The 27,653-nt window shown below is 51.1% G+C and overlaps 1 protein-coding gene across 1 annotated transcript; it reads right to left on the bottom strand.

The window, feature by feature from the left end:
- Asb2 (ankyrin repeat and SOCS box containing 2) lies at nucleotides 1-27,126 on the bottom strand. The gene is made up of 9 exons (XM_035445703.1): nucleotides 26,856-27,126; nucleotides 18,459-18,563; nucleotides 16,331-16,497; nucleotides 15,455-15,610; nucleotides 13,640-13,885; nucleotides 10,692-10,863; nucleotides 3,832-4,393; nucleotides 2,723-2,876; nucleotides 1-571 (listed from the first exon to the last, which is right to left on the bottom strand). Exons 1-9 carry the CDS (start codon nucleotides 27,059-27,061, stop codon nucleotides 435-437), a joined length of 1,905 nt encoding a protein of 634 aa, XP_035301594.1. The 5' UTR covers nucleotides 27,062-27,126; the 3' UTR covers nucleotides 1-434.
- Nucleotides 27,127-27,653: the final 527 nt, after the last annotated feature.

The raw sequence follows: 27,653 nt of genomic DNA, 5'->3' as shown, positions 1-27,653 counted from the left end.
TTATTGAACTCAATGAAGCACTTGGACTGAGGGTCCCCCTTCCCCAGTCTGAAAGCTCAGAGTTCAGGAGGGATTTGTAGCTGGACAAAGTAGTATCAAGTGGATGAACTCATTCCTAGAAGTTCTCCAGCTGAAGGCCAGGATTCCTGCCTGGGCTGCCTTTCCCAGACCAGCCCTGCCCTGGCCCCAGGCTGAAGGTCTCCGACAATGCCCAATGGCAGAGCAGGCAGGTCTGTGATCCAATCAACAGTTTGAAACTGGAGGTTCCTCGCCTACTCCACACTTGCTTTGGGCTTGCTTTGGGTGAAGCTCCAGTACAGAGACCCAAGCAAGATCACATTCTGCAGCCTCGTTCTGACCCCAGGTGCTCCTGGATGCGGTCCACCTGAGGTGTCATGGAAACAGTCTGAAGACCACGTTGCCTCCCAGGCTGGTTACTGTGTGTTCTCATATTTCAGGTATCTGATTAGCCTGCCTGGGAGCGGCAGTGTGTCCAGCAGCTTTATCCGGTATTTTCCTATGGCTTTCCGAACCCGCAGCCGACAGAGGTGAGCCAGAGGTCTCGGAGGTTCTATAAAGAGGAGAAAATGGGAGATGCATTTTTGTCGTTTGCACTGAGCAAGGGGTATGGCCTGTGGGTTCAGTCAGTGATGTGGCTGAGTCCAAGAGGGGCAGGTACTTGCTGCTGGGAACCCCAGTCCCAAAGCTGGGACTAGAAAAGTGCATTTATACCTTCAACCTGTGTGGATCTGCACAGCCCAATGTGAGCAGGGTAAATGCCACACCCGCTTCCCAGGTAAGGCTACCCACCTTGCCCAGGATGTTCATGGGATTCATGCTTACATCCCTGTCTGGTTCTCTTCACATGCAACCTGGACTCCCAAACAGCCTCAATAAATTGGTCAGAATTTGACCTCTCAAGCATTCCCTTGCATAGGACTTATTTGGGGCTCCTGCTGTCACTGAGAAGCCAGATGAAGTGGGCAGAGATTGGCAGCAGGACTGGGGAACTCCCTGCAGGCTGTAGACTCCCACTTGGTTGTTCCCAGGCACCCCTGGAGTACCTTATGCTCTGGTGTTTGCTCATTTTGGAGGTGGGAGTAAAGAGAGGCAGAGGGGTGCATCTGGTAATTGGGTAATTTATTGGGGGTACAGGGAAGTAGTTTGTCAAGCTAAAACATGTCATTCATTTATCCATCCACCCATCCATCCATCCAACAAGCATGTGCTGGACCAGAGATGCAGCAGTGCCTTCCGGAGGATACGGAGAAGGTTCCATACCATCTGAGAGGGGTCCCCAGGGACTGTTCTTGATGAGGGACGGAGGCCAAGGCATTCCCAGCAGGGAAGATGGCAAGTGTCTACCTAGCCTTAGAGGCCATGGCCAGGAAGATGGTGAGAAGGGTGTGAAGGAGAGGGGAGAGCAAAACATGGCAGCAGCCCCAATTTTATGTCCACAAGCTGCCCTGGGGTTTCTGACAAACATCCACTGTTCCCATCATTTCTGACATCAGGGCCTCAGCCTCCCTCTAGGAAAGTAGGGCCTTTTGGGGGGGAGGAAGAGGGTAGCCCAAGACACGGAGAGCCTGGGTGCTGGGCTAGCCTGCTTTCTCCACAGAGCAATGATATCAACCTCAGAGCACCTAGTGCAGAAGTGGGAGGCAATCCAGCCAGAGAAAGGTGGCTTTAAAGTAACCGAGGGAGACCTCAGAACCACATATCATCTGCTCACAAGTGCTCACTACAGCTCTCTGCCCCGGGGCGGAGTCTAGTTGTGAGAGAGAGCCCCTTTCTAAGGAAAGGACTGGACCGATGGGCCCACATCTGAGTGTGGACCACTCTCCCCTCTAGTGGCCAGGGATCATGATGGCAGCAGCCAGTGAATGGTTGTGACATTCTCGATAGCAGTAGCCGAGTGGGTGGTAGATAGATGACATGTGGCCCCTGCTGCTGCTGCCACTGACTTGTCAAAGGCATCAGTTGAGAGTTGTTCACCCAGACTGTGCCCTGGGAAGTTCCTATAGCAATTAGGGCTCAAGGGAGTGGGTGAGATCAAGGAGGAACTGAGTACATCAGAGTCAGGGTCCTATGGGGGACAATGATGGGAACAGCATTGGTGGCATGGTGATGACCTAATGCAAAGCCAGTTATCACCTGACAGACAAATGACCAGGGTCTAGCCTCCTGAACCCAAGCTAGCCAGACTTTCCCATCTGAGTGCTGAAGGGGTGAGGGTCAGCAGCCTGCCTTATTTCTCTGTTCAGGGGCGAGAGAACATCCTCATAGCCACCTTGTGTCCCTACAAAGGCCGCTGTGTGTGACCTTCAGAGCATTGGCTCTGGTATGCCCCAAACCTAGTGGGAATGCAGGCTCCACATCTGCACAAAGCGTTGGGGTAGGGAGCTGCCCTCTGGATGAGATCTGGGTGCTGGGCAGCTCCCTCAGGCTACCAGAGCTATTTCAAACTGAGTGAAGTAGGGACTAACATGGGGTCAGGCCTGGGCTGGCATCTAGGCTGCTACTACCTCGCTATGTGACTTTGGCCCAGGTGACACGATCTCTCTGAGGCTGGATGACTTTATCACCCCAGAAGCCACCAGCAGATTGGGTGGAAACTGCAGAGCAGGCCCAGGCACAGCCTGTGCTGGCATGGGTCACAGTGCCTGAGATCTGAAACTCTGTGGGACGGAGGAGACGCTGGTACCCGCAGCCACAGCCCTACCTGCCTTCTCCTTGATGACGGCCCAGTCCTCAAAGCTGTCGATGTGCTCCTTCAGCCGGGAGCATAGCTGCACATTGCCCACGTAGTCCAGAAGGACATCGATGATGGGTCCCGCCCAGCGGCTCACTTCCGGGGCCGACAGGAACTCACAGAACTGAAAAAGGAGCACACCACTCTTAGAGGGGATGTCAGACAGGTGGCCGGGAGGGTGTCTAAGATCTGACCAGGTTTCCTTCTATGAATCCCCCTCCAGTGTGGCCCCTGTTAGCACTGGCATCTGTCACCTAACATGCAAGATGGATGAGTGGGGCTGGTCCCCTCAGTTCTCGGAGCTTCCATTTCCTTGCCTATAAATTGTGCACATGACATTCACTCCAAGGAGTTGTTTTTTTTCTAAGAACATAAACTGTATATTTCACATGCTCTTATATTTATTATTATTATTATTATTTTATTATTCGACAGAGGGTGAACTACTTCATCATTCAATGCTCTTTCTTATACTCTATTTTACTTTTTAAGAGTTATTTTACATTTAGTTATCTTCTGCATATGTGTGTGAATGTATGTGAGCATGAGTGTCCCCACAGGCTAGGGCAGGAGAGCCCCTTGAACTGGAGTTACAGGTAGTTGTGAGTCACCCATGGTATGTACTGAAATCCCAACTGCAGTCCTCTGCAAGAGCCTTACACGCTCTTAACTGCTGAGCCATCTCTCCGGGCTCTCTTTTGCTTTATTTTGAGATAGACTCTCACCGAGTCGTTAAAGATGACCTTTAAGTTACTCTGTAGCCGGAGATAAACCTGACTCTCTCATTACTCTTGCATCGGGGTTACAGACAGGCCAACCCGTCACCTGCCTGGCGGTCCTGAGTCTTAGAGCCTCCCCGGAATTTTACACCAGCCTGCTCCATTGTCCCCTTCCTGTCCGCTGAATGTTTTCCACGGGTGACTGACCCTGGAGTTTCGCATCCAATCCCTTTACCCTACTGCAAGCAGGGGTCATTCTCCACCTGCCATAACCACTAGTCCAACCAACCTGCTTCGGGAGCACGGTTATCGGCCCACCCTGCCTTCTCTGACACCCGCCTGTCCCCTCCCTCCATGCACCTGCACCACGCTGGGTGCCTTGTCGTCCACAGGAGCGTCGTGGAAGCGGCCGGGCCTCGGAGCGGGCGGGTGCGGCCCATTGCCATACAGGCAAGAGAAGCAGGGCTCGCCATCACAGCCGAGGTCCATGAGGAACTTGAGCAACGACAGGCACTTCATGGCAAACATGATGGTAGCGGGGAAGGCGGTGGGGTGCGTGGCGATGTAGGCATCGATGTTGGCGCCGTGGTCCAACAGCAGCTGCATGGTGCGCAGGCAACCGTGGCGGATGGCCACGAGCAGGGGGCTGATGACGTCGCTGTTGGGGTCGGCGCCCGCCAGCAGCAACAGCTCGGTGGCGTACACGTTGTTGTTGACCACGGCGAAGTAGAGCGCGGAACTCCGGCGGTCCTCGTAGAGGCGCGAGCGTTCGGGCGCCAGAGGCGCGTTCACGTCGAATCGCGCGGCCAGCAGCGCCTCCAGCACCCCGTCGTGGTTGCGCTCGGCTGCCAGATGCAGGGGGCTGATGCCACTGCGGCGCACGCGCGTGCGGCTGGTCACCGGCAGCAGCATCTGCACAATCCTGTGGAAGGCAGGCACGTGCGGGTCAGGAGACGGCACGCATGTGCATGGCCCGGCCAGCGGGGGGCGCCAAGGGGCCAGCCATGCTCAGCTGGCCTTTCCCCACCTAGTCCCATAGCCAGAAAAAAAGAAAAAAAAAAAAAAAAAAAAAAAAAAAAAAAACTCAGCCAGATGGGCTGTGGTTTCAAGCATCTCTCATGGACTCATTCGAGCTTAAATAAAAGGATGCTTGTGGATGGAGAGATGACGGCTCAGAGGTTAAGAGCTCTGGGTAAACTTCCAGAGGACCCAGTTCCAGAACCGTCCCAGCTCCCACAGGACAGCCCACAGCAGTTTGTAACTCCAGCTCCAGAGGACATGAAATCCTCTTCTGGTGACCACGGGCACCAATCGTACACATGGTGCATAGACATATATGCAGACAAAACATTGATCCTTAATGATAAAGATGGTGGCTCTCCGTAATCTGAAGAAAGTGGCAGGAAGCCCTTCACACCCATTGAAAGTCCACACCACTCTGCAGGAATAGTACATAGAGCTGGATGCTGAAATCTGGTGCCAGACCTTGCCCTGTTTTATCGTTACAAGAGCCCATAAAGCATGTCTTGTTGCCCCCACTCTGCAGAAGAGAACAATCGAGGCTTCAAACGGTTAAGGGACTTACTGGGAGGGACACTCTGGGGCTGAATTATCTTTGCTCCCTCTCCTGCTACACTGGCATCTGGTGGAACTTCTAGACATGGTGAGGGGAGGGAAGGAGCCAGAAAGGTAGAAATGTCTCAACCACTCTTGCCCCAGACTGGTTGATCTACTGTGCCCAAGTGATTCGTTCTCTTCTGCTGCATTATTCGGCTTTCCTCCTGAATGTGTAACACCAGCTCCTCCAGCCCCTTAAATAAAAGGATGCTTGTGGATGGAGAGATGACAGCTCAGAGGTTAAGAGCTCTGGGTAATCTTCCAGAGGACCCAGCTCCAGAACCGTCCCAGCTCCCACAGGACAGCCCACAGAAGTTTGAAACTCCAGCTCCAGACTGTAACAACAGTCCCATGTTGGACAGGGAGAGCTTAGCCAGCCACTGCCAAGGCTGGAGGTCCCACTGCCCTGGCTCCTGACTGCCGGCTTGGGCACTGATCTCAACTCTCTACCTATTAAACTTCGTAGTTCTCCTGGGGGGACACTTGAGATTGTATTCCTAAGAGTCTTCAGTTTACAGAGGAGGAAGCCCAGGGAAGGTAGAGAATCCCCAAGGACACACAGCCAGGAAGTGAGGCCGCCAAGATTTGAATTCAGATTGTCTGATCCTTTAGACTACGCTCTTAACTACTCTCCTACTTCTGGTGGAGCAATCAGGGTGACAGCTGATAGGTCATGGGGTTTTGCAATTTTCACAGTGTGTTAACTTGCCTGGCCCATTTTATCCTCACCGTAGCCCTATGGGGTATCCAGAACAAGCTGTGTCTATCTTTTTAACAGACGTGGCTCAGAAAACCAACGACAAACCAGAGGTCATAGAATAAACAGCTCTAGGGGTTCGACCCCAGGACCTCTCATCTCAGCTCTTGACCCCAGGACCCCTCATCTTGGCTCTCATCCCTTGGATCCCCGCCACCTTCTAGAACAAGTCTTTACACTGTTGATTTCAATCCCTGATTCATCGAAGCCCTGCTGACAGGTGACCTCACAGCCTCCCTGTAGAGCTCTAAGGAGGTGGCCATGTTGGGGAATGGGGAGGGGAAAGCAGGTGCCACCAGGCCAGTTCTCATGCCTCTTGCCTCCTGGCACTGTCCTTGCCTCTGGCTTCCTGGAACTGAGATGCCAGCGACCTCCTGCTGGGTTCTCCAAGGACAGCTTTGTTGTCATAGGTGATGCTGCCTTTGGCTAAGATCTGCCTCTAAGACCTCAGAAGGAGATTCACACACTCAGGGGAGCTAATTGCCTCCTAATTTCTATTTGTGCAGGCTCCAGGGGCTTGACCTCCTCTTCAGAGGTGCTGGTCAAAGGCAGGGCTGGGGCCCCTGGACCACCGCCATGACCAACAAATGCAGGGTAACAGCCGTGACGCGCCCAAGCACGGGAAAGAACAGGGACAGGGGTGGGCTGGGCTGCTGGCCCATGGGCTGGGATCTCTGCAGGCCCCAGCTGGTCTCCCAGGATTCCCTGCCCAGGCCAGGAAAGGGGCAGAAATGTGGGAACTCAACAATCCCTGCCCCGAGTCCCAGAAGCATCGAGTCAGCAACTCAGTGAGTCATCAGGTCACTGGTTACTTCTCTAGGACTGAGGCGTCAAGGGTTGGTGTGCTGTGCTGGCCAGCTCCGAAGGAGAAAAGGACAGTGCTGCCATTTTATAGAGGGTGGAAATGGAGACCCCGGACTGGAGTTGAGAAGCAAATGTGTCTGAATAAAGACAGGCAGCAAGCCAGGGCAGTGTGGGGGCGCTGAATACCCAGGGCCAGGACTTTCTGTGGTGCCTGCCTCTTTGTAAGTTATTAATTAAGTAATTAGGTCTCTATGGCTCAGGCTGGCCCCAAACTCATACACAGGCACAAATGACTTCGAATTTCTGATCCTCCTGCCTCTACCTACCAAGTGCTGACATCACAGGAGTATGCCACCATGCCTGGTTTTGGTCTCCTACTTCTAACCACGGAGAGTGCCCATGTGGACAACCCATTATGCAGAGGACTCTTTTCCCCCAGGTCATTTTGTGGGATGGAGGGCAGGAAGTAAGCAGGTGATGCCAAAATAGGTTGGGATTCCCTGACTTATCCCAGAAAGCCAAACAGACCCAGCCCAGGGCTGTTTCTGGGAGGCCCTGGGCAGCATCTGGCTACTTGGCAGCCTCTGACTTGGGACCCCAGTCCAGGTCCTCTCAGTATTGAAACCCCCATTCTGCTTGCCCTAGAGCTGGGGTACTAGTGAAGATGAAAACTACTAAAGCATGTATTATTTATTACATTATATATATGTTATATAATATATAATGTATATAGTCGTTATATATGTAATACATATATAATACATATATAGTCTCACCGTGAGTGCTGATGGCTTGCCTTAACCCCGCCCAGGAGCAGTGAGTAGGTATTCAATTCCAGTTAGCTCTCTTTGTCGGGTGGAGTGTAGGGGACAGCATAGGCAACAAGGGAGTATCAGGGCTCAGAACCAGATGGACCTGGTGACCAGGTCCACGCTGGGCCATCTCAGGCATGCCACTAAGCTCTCTAAACCACACCTACAACAGATTACACTGAATGACAATGACAACGACACCTACAGCTAGCCCTCACTGAGGCCCTGATGCTAGGAACACTTCACCCTCAAAGTCTCAATGACTATGCCACCAAGCGTTCACTGTGTGCCAGGCGCCCTTTAAAGCACTCTTGATAGTCACTCCTTTAAATCAGAAATGACCCCACAACCTTAGTGCTTTTGTCTCCTTTATTCTTCATACACCCCAGAAAGGTGGGATTTGCACCCACATTTCAAAGCACAACCTACCATCTTGTTTGCCAAGCCTGCTTTGGAGGCTAAGATAACACCTCATGCCTTAGTCTGATCAGCACACAGTACGAAGTTAGAATGCAGTTGGAAGTCAGCGTCCCGAGCACAGTGACACAGCCCTAGCCTACTGCTCCAAGCCAGAGGAGCCCTTAGTCAAAAGGTCATGGTGGCCTGACCCTTGTCAGCATTCACCCTGTCACACAGGAACTAACCACCACTGCTACCAGCACACTGAACCACGCGGTCAGCTCTGACGTGTGTTTCACACACATATCATACACGTGTATAGAGAATGGTATTTAATGATGGTGGGTCAGACATGAACTCCAAAATACAACCCCGTGTTTTCTCTTGGCCACAGGAGAGGTGCTAAGCTCCTGGAACTCACTCAGTCACCATGTAGAAACTCAGGCAATCTACTCCAGGCCATCCCAGTGCCATAAACTGGGCTAAGGTGGGGCCTGGATCAGGGCTGCAGAGCCGAGGTCAGGAACCCCTGCTTTCCGGGCCCTTGGTCACATTCTTGTCCAGCTCCCGGGGTCTTTGGAAGTCTACCCCATTCTTCTGGTCTTTCGTTCATAAGGTCCCTGCACCACACTGGGAATAGAAGACAGAAAATGTGCCCCTCGGTGACTAAGCCATGCCCAAGCACTCTTACCCCATGTTCTGTGGAATTGGCACATCTGGCAAATGGCCTCAGGCTCCAGGCGTTGAGCTCCAGGCCCTGGTTAGGCAGTGTTTTGGCAGGTGGCTGAATGCCTATGGAATGTCACATCAAATCCCTGCTTAGCCCGTGGGAGGCCAGCATGGGGAGGGCTTCTATTGCCACATGCCCAGGGTGTGAGCAAAGAGCCCTGGCCCAGTCAGGTGGCAGAGGTTGCCGGAGATCCAACTTTAACCCTTCACTGGGCAGCCCCCGGGGAAACTGGTTGCGTATGAAGATAGTTTACAGGGAAACCTGGGGCTCTGAGGGACAGTATAGGCTCCTTGGGCCTTTACTTTGTTTTCTGTGGACGTTCCTCTTTCCCTATATACACCCCCACCTTACTGACAATGCCAAACATAATCTGTTCGCTTTCTTCTGCCAGCCTGAGCAGTTAGAGCGTTTCCCAGATTGGCAACCCAGGCACAGGGCATGGGTTTTCTAGTAACCGTAAATCATCTTCCCACTATACCACTGTGGTGAATGTTTCATTTGAAAACAACTTTAGGAAAAAAGATGTACTTTAAAAACCATCTTTGAGCCAGGCAGTGGTGGCACACACCTTTAATCCCAGCACTTGGGAGGTGGAGAAAGAGGATCTCTGTGAGTTTGAGGCCAGCCTGGTCTACAGAGCAAGTTCCAGAACAGGCTCCCACACTGCTACTGAGAAACCCTGTCTCAAAAAAAAACAAAACAAAACAAATCCTATCTTGAAAAAGTAATGAAAATTGTCTAAAATGGAAAGAAGCTTACCAGGGTCCACAGTTGGGAACCACCCAGCCAATAGAAAAGTATCTGACTTCCGAGGCTTAAGTCTTAGGCCTGGGTGCTGGCCCACTGAGGCACAAGGTTCTTTAGCTACTGGGTGTCAGTTTCTTGTACTGTAAAAGGAGCCATCATTGTGGACCTGAATCCCATAGCTTGGCAATGAGGCCACACTTTAGAAATGACCAAAGTGTCTGTCCTCAGGAACAGCCAGCATCCCACCTGCCAAGCATCCTTCCCCACCCATGTGTGAGTGGAAAATTCTAAGTAATTGTCTCTTGGATGAGTGGGATGTTGGGGATTCCAGAGAGAAGCTTACTCCATGGAGTGAACATTGCTGGGACAACGCCTGCAATGGGCTTGCTTGCATGGGCTGATACAGGCTGGCTCCAGTGCATTCTGCTCTGGTACTTAACAGTGCTTTTCTACTGGGGCCACCATGGAACTTAGGACTGTATGCTCTTTCATCGTGTGTGTGTGTGTGTGTGTGTGTGTGTGTGTGTGTGTGTGTGTGTGTGTGTGTGTGTGAGAGAGAGAGAGAGAGAGGGGGGGATGGGAGGGAGGAGAGGGAAAGAGGGAGGGGGAGAAGGAGAGAGACAGACAGACATAGAGAGTAGGTACACATGCATGGGAGAGGGAGAGAGAGAGGGAGAGGGAGAGGGAGAGGGAGAGGGAGAGAGAGAGAGAGAGAGAGAGAGAGAGAGAGAGAGAGAGAGAGAGAGAATGCACACCTTCCCTCCTGCAAATTGCTTCCAGAGAGGTTGAGCTTCTCCCACCTGAACATGAAGTACAGGGAAGTACCCAGTGACTGGTCCCTCTGCATTGCTGTAGGCATCCTTGGCTGCTTGCTAGGATGCCCTGCAGGCTATCTCTGCACCCTCCCACCCCAGCAACAACAACAAAAGTCATGAGTTCAGACTCCTCTCTGCTCCCTAAGTAGGATTAGCTGGGTCATTTGAAGCAGGTGAATTCCTGTCACCTACAAGCTGTGTAGACCAATGACTCAACCTCTATTTATCTTAAAGGGCTTCTCATCTAAAAAAAAGAGGTCACCACGGCCTCCTCCTCAGCAAGCCCTTGAGAGGATTAAATGAGTTGGCTATGGAAAGCAGTGGAAGGACCACACATGCAATCATGTACTCTTGTTAGCATGGTGGTTGTCACATGTGGTCATTGAAACCTTCCACAAGGAAAGTATCCTTCACCCTGCCAGCCTCTGGCCTTCCTGTCCTTGAGGACAGACTGAAGCAGGTGTCCTGCCCCACTCTGCCTTCATTGGACATCCCTGGAGAACTGTGCTGTGCAAGATGATGGCCTTGCCTGGACTGACCTGTAGTTGCCCTTCTTGGAGGCGACATGCAGTGGGAGCAGGCCGTCCTTGTTGGCTTTGTTGGCATCAGCTCCCTGTGAGAGAAGAAACTCCACCACGTCTTCATGCTCATTCTTGCAGGCCTCATAGAGGGCTGATGCACTGTCACTGGCTTGCGTGTTGATGTCTGCTCCTAGAGAGAGAGAAGCAGAGCTGCGAGTGACCAGTGATTCAGTGCCATCATGTGGTGAGCACCTCTTACCTAACAACTGCTGTGTGCTGTGCCATGCCTATACTATCTAAATCTACAAGGAACCCTGGGAGGTCAAAGCTACAGTAAGTTCTTTATCACGCAGCCACGCTCTTACACTATTTCTCTGAATTCACATAGAACCCTGGGAGGTCAAAGCTTACCTTAGGGCAGGCTTTTCATCAGAGACTAGGACACATCCACTCATGGATGTAAAGCCAAACCTGAACTCACATGGCCGCAGGATGGAGACCAGGCTTTCAGCCCTTACCGTGGAGGGCCCTAGGCTGTACCCTCATGGTGGCCTCAGCTCCAGCTAAGCACAAAGCTCCCAAAGGAAAACCCCACTGGCTTTGTTAGCTGAATTTGCATTTGATGGATATTTTGGCACAGTTGATTGGTCTGAGGCATCATCTCATGTAGCCCAGGCTGGCCTTGAATTCCAAATGTAGCCAAGGATGACCTTGAACTTTTGATCATCCTGCCTCCAACTCTAGAATGATAGGATTGCAGGCACACACCACCACACTGTTGTTTGCGATGCTGGAGATGGGCCATGGACTTTGTGCACGCTGGGCAAGCACTCTACCAGTGGAGCCTCATCCCGAGCCCTGGATTTGTTTTGTTCTCCATCAGAAACAATAGAGACATGGCTTCATTTCTGCTTGTAAGCATCACTGAGGAACTGGAGAGATGGCTCAGTGGTGAAGATCATGCACTTAAAGGGGACACTGGGTTCCTATAGTAGCCACAACCAACTGTAACTCCAGCTCCAGTGGAAACAGTACCCTCTTCTTGTCTCTGCAGGTAATTACACACACACACACACACACACACACACACACACACACACACACACACACTAAAAAACAGTAAAAATAAATTTAAAAAAGCAAGGAATCACTGAACCATGCTGGCAGGAAGGGGACTAAAGCCTGGTGGCAGCCTGTCTCCATCTCAGTCTTCTACATCTTCTGCATCTCATGGGGGTGAGAAAGAGAACCAGTGTGCACATGATTTCTATGCAAAGGAAACTAGGCTTTTGCTACAGAAGCATATGAGCTGACGTGTTTTGTGAAGGCTGAGATCAAAGGCTTGTGTCAACCACAACTCCCCTCACAGAGCCATCTGCTTGCCTCACCTTTCTGATAACTTCATTTTCAACAGCAGTGAAGCTCACTCTGGCCCTGAGAGAAGGGCACAAGCCTTGATGGCCCATTGGGACCATTCAAGTTTTGTTTCATGACTCCCAAGCTCTGGGGCCCTAGGTAGCTTTTAGAAACCTCAGTTTACCTGTATGTTGACCAGGATCATGGTCTTGCCCTCTCATGGTTACTAAAAGGTGTAAAGAAGATAACATCAGCACAGTACCAGGCTTAGAAGCTGCACAGCCTATGCCAGCTGTCTGGGCAGAGCTCAGGACAGAGCCTGGTCCTGCCCTTCCCTCAGAGGGAGAGTAGGGGTACCTTCAACAAGCTTGGAGTCAGGCTCTCCAGCAGGCCTAGGCTTGTCAGCAAAGCAGCCTGATCAAACAGGGAAAATATTTGTGTAGGAACTGGCTTTAGCCCCCCCATGAAGGGAGCAGTCTCTGCCTCAGTGTCGGCAGGGGACAGAACAGCTGCCTAGAAAGGGGAGTCCCCCTCACCCACTGTGCTCTTGCCCTCAGCATGGCCTGCTGGCCTGGGCTCCAGGACTCCACCTTGGCCTCTGTGTTCTCAGAGTGTTCATTGCAGATTTATGCCTGGCTAAGAGCCTCAGTCTGTCCCGACACACTATGGATGTGGCCTCTTGTCCCAACGAAGGCCCAGGGTCATTCTTCTAGGCTGAGACGCTGGCCATGTGCAAACACAAGCTGGACTCCAGGCTCTCATTATGAGCTGTCACTTAGCCTCTCGAGCCTCAGTCTCCTCGTGTTTATAGAGGAGCTAGGACGATGCCCAGCTCACACTCTACCCATCACAGGTCCATGCTTAGCAGGAGGTCTGACACACAGAAGGTGCTCAACCATTTCTTGTGGCACAGCTCCAAGGTCTGCATAGCCTCAACCTCCCCAGTGTTCAAAGGGAATCTTCCTTCCATTGAGAATGAAAAGAAATCCAAGGGGAGTTCGGGGAGTTGTCAAAATACAAAGCTTTTTTAGGTGTGGTCTTTCCGTCTTTGCTACTGGGACACCATGGCACAAACGGTACTGTTTTAGTTTCTCCAGTTAAGATTTCTTTTCATGGGAAATTAGGGCAGAGACCTGGGTTCAGACCCCATGTCTATCACGAACTTACTGTGTGATCTTGGACAAATCACTTTCTCACCCTGGTCCTTTGTTTGAATCACCTGCAAAACAAGGATGTGATCTACATCTGAGGTCTTCCGGCCCAACAGTGTGACGTAGCAGAAAGAACCGTGGTTGGGGCATCAAGAGCCCAAGAATCTAGATAGTCCTTCAGCTAATTCTGTAGATAAGTCACTTCCTCTTTCCAGGCCTCAGATTCCTCTTTTGCGAAAGGAGGATGTTGCTCTGGACCAGAGATGGTACAAGGCTTGTGTGTAACGGCGAGCACACCAGCATCTCCTCACAGCAGCTCCACTGAGCCTAAACACAGCCTCAGGATCCTCTGAAAAGCCCTGCAAGGCCCTGGATCAGAGGATGCCCACAAGATGACACACAGTTTTCCTTCCCAGCTGACCTCTGAGGTCCTTGCCAGGGTACCCTGTGATAACTCACCATGCTTGGCCAGGAACCTCAGGGCCTCCAGCTGCCCGCTCTGGGCAGCCACAAACAAGGGGGTGATGCTGTAGACATTCTTGGCCTCCACCTTGGCCCCGCCGCTCACCAGGATCTCCATGACCTCCAGGTCATTTCGGGAGACAGACTCATGCAGTGCAGTCCAGCCCCGATTGCAGCGGTGGTTGGTGTCTGCGTTGTATCGCACCAATATCCTCACCGCCTCTGCGTTCTTACGCTCACAGGCTGGACCAGGCAGAAGACAGATAGTCAGGGTGGCCCTGAAGATTTGGCAGTTTACTGGTTTAACTCCTCCCAACTACCCTTGAAGAATGCAATGTCAATACCTACATCCGTAAATGAGGAAGGTGAAACAGAGAGGGTAAGTGACTTACTCAGGGTCACACAGGGAGTAAAAGTCAGAACTGGGATTCCAACCTAGAGAGCCACATCCAGAGACTCTGCCCCCTAGAATATTCTAAAGGGTTCATAATTAATTATCCTTTTCAATGTTATGTCAGACACTAGGGCTGAAAGAATCTATACAGCAAAAATGCACATTCAACTTGGGTTAGCATTATCTTCTGAGTATAACTCATCTTTCTCATCCTCCTCAAAGCTCCCATTCTGCTTCCTCTGTCAAAAGATCTTAAATGTGACCTTGGCTCTGGCCCCTAGTTCTCACCTGGGAGCCATAGAAGGCATTAGAGTCACCAAGGCATATGAGCCAATTAACAGCTCTACAAACCTCCCTGGGGAGGAGGCCGGACACAGGGGAGCAGCTGCCTATTGAGTTTCAACGGGTCTCGGCTCTCCACATCATAAGCCCTGGTGCTCTCCCTGGAAACCACATGGCAGAGCCTTCCTGGAGGAGGTGGGGGGGGGAGGGAATCACAGGAGGCCACACACAGGACACAGCCTGGGGCTTTGGCACATGATAGGGCCAAGCTACTGGCTAGTATTTAGCTGGCTTCCTATCCTACAGTTCTCTTTGGGACAGCTGAAGTCCCAGGTAACCACTAAGGGTCCCATAGAAGACACTCCCATGTCAGTTTCAGACGCCTGCTCTCTCGGGCCCTCATTTCCTACAGAATACTATGTGTGCTGAATGCCTAACCTACAGGAGATTTGCCTTGGTCCTTATGTATAAAATGGAGGCACTAGCAACGCTTACCGAGTGTAGAGATGAATATGGGGCTTAAGGAAAGTGCCTCGCCTGGCACACAGCCCTCAAAGGAGCCAGCTATTGTGATGGATCATCCATCTACTGACACTGAGCCTGGCTAGTGCAGTCAGGGCATAACTTTGAGGTAGTCCCAAGTCAGTCAGGTGACTTTTTTGCTTACATAAACATAGCAGAGGTGTGCACTGTCTCTCCTGCCTTCTGGCCTTTGCCCATGCTGTCCCCAAAGTTTGGCCAGCTGGTTAACCCCTTCCTGGTGAGACTCAACTCAGGCATCCCTCTAAGAGGTACCCCCTCCACACAATCCCATCCCTCCTCCTGCCAAGATCTACATGCCGGTGGTCTGAGTAAGTGCTCATGCTTGGTGTAGCCCACAGACATATGTCATATCTTTTCATCCCAAGGCTTCAGTGTCCCTCAGCATGCTGACCTGGGGAAGGACACATGAGAAATACTGGATGATCCCATGTGTAAATGCAAGATTGGATTAACATGTCCCCATGCGTCTTGGAAGGGCATTACCCTCTGCACAGTGGACCCCTCAGAACTGTATAATCCTGGGAGTAGTCTGTAAGCTGCCCACTTGGCTTCCAGGCTTCCTGGTCCATGAGAAGCCCATCCTAGGGACTTACCTTTGTAAAGTGGAGTCTCCCTGGATTTGTTAGAGATGTCAGGCTCTGCCCCTGCCTGGAGCAGCGACAGGAGGCAGTCCAGGTGTTCCCTGCATGTGGCCAGATATAGTGCTGTCTCCTCCTGTAGTGTGCGCTGGTCAATGGTCCCTGGGTAGGCTAGGGAAGAGCGGGAAATCTGTGAAGAAGGAAGGCAGCCACACTACCCACACATGTTCTGGCTTCCTCACAGTTCTGAGCAAGGGTGGAACCGCTTCTTCTGAAATCTATCAAGCCCAGATGGCTTTCATCTTGCCCCTCATGGCCCTGCTTGTAGAAATGCAACTCAATGTCACTTCCTCTGGGAAGCCTCACCAGGTTGAGCCTCTAGCTCTGAGTCTCTATTTTTTTCTTTGCCCTCTTGGTCACTGCTAGCATGTCCCAGTGTGGCTGGTGGGAGTCGGAGCCATTCAATGGTCAAGGCAATACCTGCCTGTTGATATCATTTATTCTAATCTGTCCTAACAGGAAGATGGGATTTGGAGATGAGGCAGAACTGGCCCAGTGTCCCACAGTTGGTGGGGACAGCCTTGGTAGTACACAGGCACAGTTGTGGTTCTTTCCACACCAAATCATCCCCTGGAACATTCTGAAACAAGTTGGCAGTGGCTGTCCCAGAACTCTGCTATTCCCTGTTCCGTTTCTAGGAATTAGGTTTTCCTGTCTGAAAGTTGTGGAGAGACCACAGCAGGCAGGGGCAGGGGCAGGGCAGGGGCAGGGGCAGGGGCAGGGCTTGTCCACCCTCCCCCAACACAGTGATTTAACTATGTATATGTTGCCTGCCCCCCACACCAAGGGAGAGCCCTGTGTCCCTGCTGGCCCTACAGAGTTGGCCCTCACCTTGCTGCAGGACTTTCAGACAGCCCAGCTGGCCATAGTAAGCAGCCTCATGGAGCGGCAGCCAGCCCTCCTTGTTGGGCTCTGCAAGATTCTTCCCATCCTGGATCATGACCTTCAAGGCTTCTTCATCCCCTTCCTTGATGGCCTTCAGTACGGGATCCATAGCCCTGTGAGAGCAAGTGACAGCTGTAGGCAGAGGCAGGGCCAGGTGGCCTGTGTGCTGAGGGTAAACAGGACCTGCTAGAGGGCAGGAGCCAGTGCCTGCTCTGGGGTCCCCCCTTCTTGGGTATTCAGTTTGTTCTGGGATCAATGCTTCCTCCCTCTGGCTCAGTGGAGGCAAGGGAATTGGGGCGGGTCATCTGCAGCCCTGTGGCTTTCTGTGGCTGAAGCTAATGTCACACCCAGACTATTTCTACCAAGGGGACTTGGGCACAGAGTGCTAACAATGGCTAACAACTGTGAAAGCATCTGCAGTAACTAGGAGCCTTTCCCAAAGAAGGCCCCGGGGTTTGTACCAAGCACAGCTACCTACAGGACTGAATGATGGCAAGCGCTCCCAGAGGCTTGGACCTGCCAAGGTCCCTCCCTCCACCGTCACCCCAGCCTTCCCATCTCCCCATCCAATCCATTATCCCTACTCCCAGCTGCTGCAAAATGACAATACTTGAAGCATTAATAAACTAGAAGCCTTCGCAGCTTAAAAGTTCTAAATGTCAAAAGATTTCAAGGAGCGTCTTTGTTTGGCTCGTTGAAGGCAATTTGTTCATTTATCCATTCCCTCACTCGACTGTCTATTTGCCGGAATCTCTTCCCTTACCGAGTCAGTAGGGACCATGACTATTTAGGATCCTGGGATCAAGGGCAATGATGGGCTCAGGGGGAGTCTCTAGGACCAGCACCCAAACTCTCCAGCTGCTTCCTCCAGCATGCGACACTTCCTCCTGCCACTCAGCCTCTGGGTTATTAATAGCAGATACGGGTGAAGCCAGAGACTCAAGGACAAGGGACTGACCATCTAGATCCTGGAGGTCCATCAACACCATCACAGCCACCTGCTTGAGTTCCACTCAGGAGCAACCGGATCAACCCCATCAATCTCAGGGAGGGCCCCATGGGGTATGTGGCCACTGCTGAAGTGGATGGGATTGGGCTGGCTTGTCCTGTGTCCTTGGTAAGGGAGGTTCCCACTATGTAATGCTATCTCTCTGAACCTCCAGCTGGAGTGGGGCTCTCCAGCTGGGGCTCACAGACCCTGGTGCCCTCAGTGTCACACACTGAGAGATTCCCCACAGGTTCAGACAAAGTCCCCACCCTGAAGAGGGAGAGGTTGCCCGGCATGTTAAGTTAGTAGCAAGCTGGACAGGGCCATGGAAGGCCACTTTGCCATTCCCAATGCTGCCTTGCAGAAAAGGGAGACTTGGGCACACATGCAGGGGTGGGCAGTTGTACTGAGATTAGAACTGGAACTTTCTTTTGTGTCAACCCCAAAGCTCCACTGATAATGTGGTGGCTGCAGGGTTTGGAGAGGCTAAGAATGAGAACCGGCCAGCTGCCACCACCTCTCTGCCACACAGAAACGGGGTCCCAGCAAGGGGATTTTTTTTTTTCTTTTAACTGCCTCTCTGGAGTTCAGAACAAGGGGGAAAGTACCATCCCCCAACCATCCCCATTTGCTCAGTGCCCCAGGCAGAGCCCTCTCCTTTGGCTCTGATTAGTTCTGGGCTTTGGCAGCCAGCACTTAAATAAAGTGTGGGTGGGGATTTAGATGTGCACAGATGAACTCCTGGAGGTGTCGTGAGGAGACACAAGACAGGGATAGAGAGAAGAGGAAGCTAACCCCTAGTGCCTTCCTCTAGTCCTTAGAGCTTGCTAGAGCCCCAGATTCAATCCCATGGAAGCTCCTGCAGCAGCAGGTCACAATCTCTGGGGATATCTTAGGGGTCAGTCCTGAGCAGAGACAGAATGCAACTCCTAGCAGGCATCAATCCTGTGTCCAGCCTGGTGGGAGTGCTGGACTCTAAAGGACACAGCTAGAAGGGGGTCTAGGGCTACAAGTCTGCCCCTCTCTCTGATGCTCCCATTGGAGGTGTGAGTCTGACTGGGCCAAGTTGGGGCGGGGGTCACTTACGCCATCTGGGAGGTCTTGAACAGGCTGCTGCTGTATTTCTGCATGACCCCTTGGAACAGGCCCAGGGGTGCACGGGATGGTGGACTCTCAGGAGGCGAAGAGGACCTGGAGGGTACAGAACTGGAGTGAAAGAGAGAAAAGTACTCTGCATAGGAGAATCGGGTCATGCTGGCGGCAGGAAGGAGGATGGAGAGCAAGCCGGGAGAGAGTCTGAGTGACAGACAGACACAGGGCTCTGAACCAAAGCAGATGGCCGGGTCCTCTCTGTGTGCTGGACACAGCTGCTGTGTCTCTGGATTATTTTTGGCCCTTGGAGGAAGCCCTTAGAGATTTAAATGACCATATAAGACAACAATGAGGTTAACCTCACCCCCGCCCCCACCGCCCCCCTCCCCAGCCAACCACAAGGGCGCAGATATGAAGCAAGGTGACATTCTTCACTGGGGAGGATGTGAGATGTGGTCGGTGGCAGGAGTCAGGCTGAAAGACCACGGGGGTCTCAGAGGGGTTGGACACGAGATTCCTGGGCAAGCAAGGGAACTGGAAAGCCAGTCTGAGAAGCCAAGGCATGTGGCCTTCTACCTCACCTTGCTGGCTTCTCATAAAAGGACTATGTAACCCACAGTCCTCTTGGGACCCAGCAGCCCAGAAGATACCCAAAAGGGTGTGTACAGAAGGTCAGACAGGGATTCACACCTACATGCTACTTGCTGTGTGACCTGGAGACAAGTTCATTTTCTCTATTTTCTCTGTGTCTTAGTTTTCCCACCTGTATAATGGCAGGAGAGCAGACCCTGTCTCAAGAGCCAGTGTAAAATGCTTAGCTGTTTCATTCTAGAGCACAGTGTCCCTCAAAAGCTCATGTGTTAAAGGCTTGTCTCCAGTACAGTAGTGTTCAGGGCTGTGGCTTGGGGAAGTGGTTGGATCAAAAGGTCTCTGTTCTCATCCTTGGATTTGATCCACTGACTGGTTCAAAATTGGATGATGTGACAGGTAACTTTGTCAACTTGACACAGCCTGGAGTCACCTGGGAAGAGAATCTCAATGAGGTTGCCTAAATTGGGTTGGTCTCTGGGTACGTCTGTGGGTGTTGTCTTAATTAAGTCAAATTGATGTATGAAGACTCAGCCCACTGTGGGTGGCACCATTACCTAAGCAAGAGCTCCCAAACTGTATAATAGTGAAATCCAGATGGGCAAAAGCAAGCACACACAAGCATTCATTTCTCTCCACTCTTAACCACAATTGTGATGTGACCAGATGTCTCAGGTTCCTGCTGCTGTGACTTCCCCCACAGAGCTGGATTAGAACCTGGGCTTGAAAGCTGGAGTGAACCACCTTTTTCTTCTAAGTTTCTTTTGTCAGAATATTTTAATCATAGCAACAGAAACGAGATGAGGCCTGATGGCATTGCAGGGAGGTGGTGGAAATAAGGACCTGAGACCCAATTGACAGGAATGGGTCGTTGGCCCTTGTCTTAGTTAGGGTTTCTATTGCTGTGAAGAAACCCCATGACCAAAAATCAAGTTGGGGAGGAAAGGGTTTATTTGGCTTACACTTCCAGATCATAGTCCATCACTGGGGGAAGTCAGGATAGGAACTTTAACAGGGCAGGAACCTGGAGGCAGGAGCTGATGCAGAGGCCACGGAGGAGAGCTGCTTACTGGCTTGCTCCTCATGACCTGCTCAGCCTGCTTCCTTATAAAATCATGACTACCAGCCCAGGGATGACACCACCCATCATGGGCTGGGCCCTCCCCATAAATCATTGAGAAAATGCCTTACAGCTGGACCTCATGGAAGCATTTCCTCAACTGAGGCTCCTCCCTCTCCGATGACTCTAGCTTGCATTAGTTGTCACAGAAAACCAGCCGGTACAGCTCTTTTCTCGCTCTTGCATTGCTTCCTGGCTACTGCGAGGCAAGCAGCCACCTAAGTCACGTGTTCCCATCACCGAGGTATTCTGTTGTGCCTTGGATCTATAATGATGGACTGAAGCCTCTGAGACTGTGGACCTGAATAAATCCTTTCTCCTTTAAGCCATTTCTCAGGGTTCAGTCCCTGAGGTAGAAGAAAGTAAACTAGCATACACAGGGAACTCGACTCAGGTCAATGTTTCATTTTGTTTTCACTATACTGAGTCTCCCATAAGAGCTGGTAGAGATATGACAGCCATTGTGGTGATATTTATGATCTAATAAAACTTGCCTAGGGGTCAGAATGCAAAGCTAGCCACAGCCATAGAGGCCAGGCAGTGGTGGTACACACCTTTAATCCCAGCAGCCATACTTACTTAGCTGTAGTAGCTGGGAAGTGGGGGTGCACGACTTTAATCCCAGCACTAGGTATATAAGACAGGAACTGGGTCTCAGACCTGCAGTTAGTCTCCAGCCATGTTGAGGACAGGATTGCCCAGGAGCTCTCTGGCGTCTTGGCTGCTTTGCCTCTCATTTGTTCATCTTGAACCCCAATGTCTATCTCTGGGTTTTTATTATTCACACTACAAGCTGTTCCACTCTGGTCTTATCTGGGGCTGCAGGGACAACAGACTTGACCCCCTTTTCATCTCCTAGTAGGTCAAGCTTACTACCGAGCACTCCCCACCTTGCTGCCTGAACCCTGAGGCAGGGGACTGTCTGTAGAATTTGGGACATCATTCTGGAGCTGGTTCCCCATGGGGTACAGATACTGTAATGAGGACCTTGGGAAGTATCCTGACCTTTCAGGGCAGGGCCTCCGAGTCTGTGGATCCCTCAGCAAAACCAGGCTGTGGTGCAGAGGAGAGGGCCAGGAGAGAGAAGTGAAGAGGAGGCATGGCTCAAATCGCGCCGGAGGCCTGGCCACCTTCATCTCCCTTGCCTTGCCTCCATTTTCTTTCTGTTACCAACTCATTGCATCCTTCCTCACGCATATCTAAGCTGTGTAAGACACCTACCCAATGCTTTCATTTAGCAATTTTCAGTAAGGTTGGCGTTAATATTGCTGCCTTTAACAGACGAGCGAGCTGAGAGTGGGGACTGCCCAGGGTCCCACACAGCAGGTGAGCAGAGCCAAGGGTCAGACAGCTCCTGAGACCTCCATCCTGCAGAGCCGGGCTGCTTCCTGCCTCCTAACCCTCCCTTCGGCTCCATGACCTCCACACTGGTTCTGTGCCTTTCAATGTATGCAGACTCTTTCTGAACTTTGTGCCTTCCTGAACTTTGTGCCTCTGTTTCTTTACTTGCAAAGGTGGTGTCAGGACCAAACTGGGGGTTCATCATTGCCTGTGTGGTTGAAGAAGCTCAGTTTGACACAGATCGAAGAGCCACCAGCCCAAGTAAGGATGTGCATAGCCTGTTTCACCTGGTCTGTCTGCACAGGCGCCGTGTTCCCCTTTCTCCTCCTGGCCCCGGGGAGGCAGCTTTGGTAGGCTATCTCTGTAGTCAGCAAGTCTGAGTTCTCCATGAGACCCTGAGATTCCTGGTCCATGTGGCCTCTAGTCTCTAGAGAGTGCCCAAATGTTTCAGCAAAATGACACACACTAGTAAACGCTGCCACATTCACCTAAAATGAGGACCAGTCCATGTGAAGTAATAATAGCAAAAAGGGTAGCTAAGGTGAGGAACCCAGGCTGATGCAGTACAATGACATAATTAGGGTCACAGGTCCCCACTGTGCAGGACAAATTTCTCAGAGCCCTTCCAAGCACCCTCCTGCCACCTTCCACGGCAGCAAGGGTGTGTCATTCCCATTCTGTCAGATGAAGAAACAGACATGATGGGTTCGGCAATATACCAGCCCTGGCTCTGTCCCAAACCTGGTGTCAGGGACTGGGCTTGCAGATCACTAAGTCACGTATTATTATGGATTCTTAGATGGTCAAAGGCCACATGTGCGTGACAAGGCCACACACCCACAGAGCTGCAGGGAGGGGTTGAGAGCAAAGCAGGAGAACTCATTCTAGAAGCACTGAAATTAGGGTGCATGACCCTGGTCTAGGGGTCAGCTATGTGGCTGCTCACAGTGTCCAAGCTCTGAGTCTCAGGCTGGATGGGAAGCCAAGGGACTCGTGTGCTTGCAAAATGAAGTAGAAAGCCCCACTTCCCCTCTGCTGGCTACGTGAGGGGAATTCCCAGCAGAGCCAACCACTGGGCTGAGTCATCTGGTTTGAGAGGAACATGCTTCCGTGGGATGTGGTTACAGGTTATGAACTAGAAGAGGTCCAGGTATGGCCTGTGTGCACCACAACCCCCACCCTCACCCAGTTAAAACACAGCAAGCACCACCACTGTGCCTGCCTACGTACCTTCAACCTTTGCCTTCTTCAGCCTGCAAGATTAGAGAGGTCATGACCAGGTGCCAGGATGGAGCCAGCACAGAGTGTATACAGTAGAGGCTGTAGCTTGACTAGAATCATCTTCAGCTATGCACCCCATCCCAAGCAAACCCAGCTATGCACCCCATCCCAAGCAAGCCCAGCTATGTACCTCATCTCCAGCAAGCCCAGGTTTATGTTTCCCTCCTTGGTCTCTTCTGACAAGAGCAAATGCAGGCATTTGGGCATTTGAAGGCTTTAAAGACAAGCTCTAGTTGCCCACTGCTGGTCCATCTATAGTAGCCTCAGATTCTCTACTTCATGGATATATGGACCCCATTTCTCCATTGAATGGGGACCTAGCTATGCCTCTCGGGAGCTCTTGGAGGCCAGACTTGGTAAATGACCTTCATGAGTATTCAGCGTTGTCCCTTTGCCTGGTTGTGGGGAGATGGAGACCTTATGTTTTATTTGGTATCCCCCTATAGTCATCCTTTCTAGGACTCCATGCTCCATTTTGAAGACAATAACAAATTACGTTCCAAAAGTATGGTCTTGGTTTTGAAGTTTTTTCCTGAAAATATTCATTAGAAACCTACAGTAATAAAGGCACTGAGACACTGAAGCAAACAATGTCCCCTCATCCCCAATAAGTCATGTGGCTGGGAACACTCTCAGGAGACTTCCCCAGCTTGGCACAGAGGCTGGTCTGTGAAGTTGAGGCAGTCATGAAGTTGGGGCCCCTGGGGAATCACCTAGAGAATGGGGGAAGTGAATGCAAGTCACAAGGTGTGGGGACGGCCCTAACCTGCTACATTGGGTTTGCCTACAGGGGAGGAGGGGGACACGGGGAGCACCAGAGTGTGCAGAGTGCTTGCCTAGCAAGGGTCTGGGTTCCATCCCCTGCACCAAAAGAAAAAAAGAACATGAAAAAAAAGATTACCACAAGATGAGCAAGCTTTAGCTATTGCCATTTTGAGAAGGGACAGTCACAAGTGGTCACATCAGGACTCACTGAGATGGAGATATCTAACCTGAAATGGTTGCACATACAGTAAATGACACAGAAAACATTTGATCCTCCAGATCTACCTCTTCCTGGGGCCTCTTTTGTTCTTCTGTCCACCCAGCCCCTTGGTTTTTAAATGGCCATTTGGCGTATGGTCATGACTAGGGCCTCAGAGAGCAAATGAGGGATTTGAGAATCCCTAGAACTTCACAGGTTGCTGAAGCAGGCAAATAAGGTTTCCATGAGAGATCCAGGGCCATCCATGCAGGAACCACCAGGACAGGCAGTAAGTACATTGAGTCTGCTTATCCTGGAAATGGTTAGAGCAGGACTCACTGAGAAAGAGAGAGCTAACATGGGACCCAAAGGGTGAAAAGGAATCCCTGGAGCCTTGTGATGCCCCGGGTCTATTTGGTGATATTGTAATATCCAAAGAGAGGTAAGCAGGGCTCGTAGGTCCTGTATTCCCTCTAACTTCTAGTTCTGTTCATGAGTCTGCAGGGATCCTGGACCTCTGTAGGTGAGAGGGTGATGTGACAAGGCTAAAGCTGACTTTGAGGTGGGGAAGGCAGGAGAGCCAAAGGGGCATTGCTCTGCAGAAGCTACAGACTACCTGGCCCCACTGTGCAACTGTTTTGTAAGTTGTTAAAAGGGGCACAGAGACACAGCATAGCTCCAAGTGTGTGTGTGTGTGTGTGTGTGTGTGTGTGTGTGTGTGTGTGTGTGTTTGTGTGTGTACACGAGTGTGCATGGGGGGTATTGCTGGTGGGAGTCTGCACAATGGGGCTGGTCAAGGTGTTGTCAAGGGACAGATCCAGATGAAGGCTGCCTGACCTTGGACAAGCAGTTTCACTTCAGATGGGACCCACCGAGGCTGGACAGATGTGAATGTCCCAGAGCATTTCTATAGCCTTATCACACAGAAGGAGGCAGTTCTAGAGCTCAAGGACCTGACTTCTAAGGACGCCTCAAGAGGGGCTCCTGAGCTGGGGAGAAGGCTGCGGCACTCAGAGATGTGTGGCTCCTGTAGCAGTCCCATAGCTTGTCTCTATCCGGTCCTGTCCTGAGAAAGAGGAACCTGTGTTTGACTTCAGCTGAACCCGACAAAACAGGAAGTAGATGAGCCAGGTCCCTACACAGAGTTTCCGAGGCCCCAATGGGATGTGGTCAGGGTCAGCTTAGGAGCCTGAAGGTCTTGTTCCCCTCCCCCATTGCCCAAGAAGCCTGCCTGACATCCTTGTGGAAAGGACTCCTCAGAATAGGGAGGCCTTGGCACAGCCAGTTGGATACAGGTGAACTAACATTATTAGCATGGAGCAATGTGACTTGATGTAAACAGATAGTTGTCACCCAGAGACAGGGCTGGCACACCTCATCTTCCACTTTCGAGTCATGTCAGCTGTGCAAGATCTGTACTTTGAAGTTGTTAGAAAAGCAAGCAGAACTTCTGAGGGAGTGGGGGACTCTCCCAAGGTCAAGGTCTCATAGGGGTCACTGGTTGCTGGAGACACTGACACTTGAGGCCCATGGCTCACAGTCACATACATACCACCTGTCCCTGTGCACGCTACCTCCAATGCATACAATCTTGGCTGGGGGTTGGAGGGACAACAAAATCATCTTCATAATTTATACAGTTCTTTCCTAAAAGCACTTGAAGAGTAAATGCCAAGTGCCTTACTGCCTGCCCCTGCAAAGACAGTGTCCCCTAGATCAGTGCTGGCCAATCTGGTAGCCGTTGGCCACATGTGGCTAATGAACACTTGGAATAACGATGCTCTGAATATGAAATACACGTGGTTTTAAAAGTTTGATGGCAGACAATTCAGCATTATTTATTTCATGTGTGTGTATACGTGGACACATGTGTGGTGATGTACCCATGTCAGAGGTAAGAGGACAACTTGTTGGTTCTTTCCTTTCACCACATGGGTGCCAAGGATTGAACTCAGGTCATTAGGCTTGGAAGCAATCACCTGTATCCACTGAGCCATCTCCCCAGCCCTTCATGTATAATTTTTATATTGGTGAAAAGTAGAAATGATGATACTTAGAAATAAAATATATATAAATTGTGGATCATGGCTGTGCATGCCTGGATCCTCAGCAATGGGAAAACCAAGGCAGATAGACTGAGAGTTTGAGGCTAGCCTGGGCTACACAAGTGAGTTCCAGATCAGCTTGAGCCTATGCAACTTGACAGTGTCACAAAAATAAATTTCTATGAAATGATGTAAATTTTCACTTGTTTCTTCTGCTATTTAGGTGGCACTGTGGACTGTACCTGTGGCTTTTCACATGGCCTTGGGTCATACTGCTAAAAAGCCCAGCAGCTGGGAAGATGAGGTGCCACAGAAAGGCATGGAGAATGGGGCAGGATGAGGGTGCCGGGCAGATGGGTGCCCTTTGCTTTGCAGGTGAGTTTTCAGTAGATGCTGGCTAGGCAGAGCTGGAAGCACCAGTCCCATTCTGAACAACAGTCCCCCGAATTCAGGCATTAATCAGTAGGGCACGCCCAGGTCTGGGCCTTGGAGCTAGCCATTTCCAAATTCTTAGCCTTGTGACCCTGAGCCAGATAGTCAGCCTTAGGCTTCAGTTTCTCCTACATAGAGACTACTTGCAGAGTTCTTAAGAGGATTTGAAAATGGAAGTGTATAGAATCAAACCCAAGAGAGCATCAGTTCCACCCTTATGGAGTCAACCAACTTTGGATCAAAAACATTTGAAAAATCTGTCTGTTCTGCACTATACAGACCATTTGCTCATCATTATTCCCCAGATGATACAACATGACAGTTAGTTACATAGCATTTGTATTTAAAGTTATTAAAAGTGACGCAGTGGTGACTTAAAATATACAGTTAGGGTATGCATTAGTTATATACAAATACAATATTTTATGTAAGAGACTTGGGCCACAAGCATCCTGGATCCCACTCCCCTGTGACACCAAAGTGTGACTTAGCTAACAAATGAAGTGCATTATGTGGTCAGAGATTAGGATATTTTGTTTCAGTATGAACATCCTTGGGCATCTAAAGTCTGAGGAATGCCCAGAGGTCCATTTTCCCTTCATCGGCCTTGCCTCACTTACCTGGTCCACGAGTGGAAATGGCCTGGCTGGTGGTTGGTCTGAGAGGGCACAGTGGTCTCAGCAGGGGTCTGCCCCCGAGTCTTGTCTGCCAGGCTCTGCTCAATGGCCATCTGGACCAGCTCCTCCTCACTCAGGCTGCTGTACAAGCTGTATTCCTCATGTCCAATGGCACGCTGTCTGCCCCTAGTGGTGATCTCAGTCGCCATCTTAGCCACCTCTCCTCCACCTTCCAGAAGAGAGACTCAGCAGTAGCAAACTCACAGCAGGTGACAATTCCCTGTGCAGAAACCAAAACCGCCCGAGTCAATGAGTGTCCCTCAAGACAGCCATGTTTACCCACAGAGAGGGCTATGCAACTGCACATCTTTTAACATGTGTGTATTGGCTTACATGCTAGTATGTACACCTGAGTGTGGATGCACATGGAGGCCAGAAGCTGTCAGAGCTCCTGCAGCTAGAGTCGCAGGTGGCTGTGCAGCACTTGATGTGGGTGTTAAGAACAAAACTGGGTTCTCTGCATGAATAGCAAGTGCACTAACTACTGACCCATCCCTCTAGCTCATACTTAAAAAAAATCATTCATTTGGCGTGGGATCTGTCTAAACATCAGTCCATACACACAGCCATCCATGAACTCATTTAGTCACCAATCCACTGAGCCTGCAAATCATCATCCATTTATTTATCCTCTCATGCATCTGTCTACCCACCTACAGCTATGCCCGCCCAGCCTCCCACGTGTTCTCCCATTCATCCTCCCAGCAGCCCATGTGTCCAAACATCCAACTACGCATCCAT

The sequence above is a fragment of the Cricetulus griseus genome, chromosome 5, assembly GCF_003668045.3.
Source record: "Cricetulus griseus strain 17A/GY chromosome 5, alternate assembly CriGri-PICRH-1.0, whole genome shotgun sequence".
Classification (NCBI taxonomy): domain Eukaryota; kingdom Metazoa; phylum Chordata; class Mammalia; order Rodentia; family Cricetidae; genus Cricetulus; species Cricetulus griseus.
This window is presented reverse-complemented; position numbering and strand designations above follow the sequence as displayed.

Coding starts and splice junctions, on each gene's coding strand:
- Asb2 (XM_035445703.1), bottom strand. CDS start 27,061: ATGGCGACTGAGATCACCACTAGGGGCAGACAGCGTGCCATTGGACAT. Junction 10,864..13,639: donor GAGGTTCCTGGCCAAGCATG/GTGAGTTATCAC, acceptor CTCTCTCTCTAG/GAGCAGACATCAACACGCAA. Junction 2,877..3,831: donor AGGCACCCAGCGTGGTGCAG/GTGCATGGAGGG, acceptor CTCCTTTTTCAG/TTCTGTGAGTTCCTGTCGGC.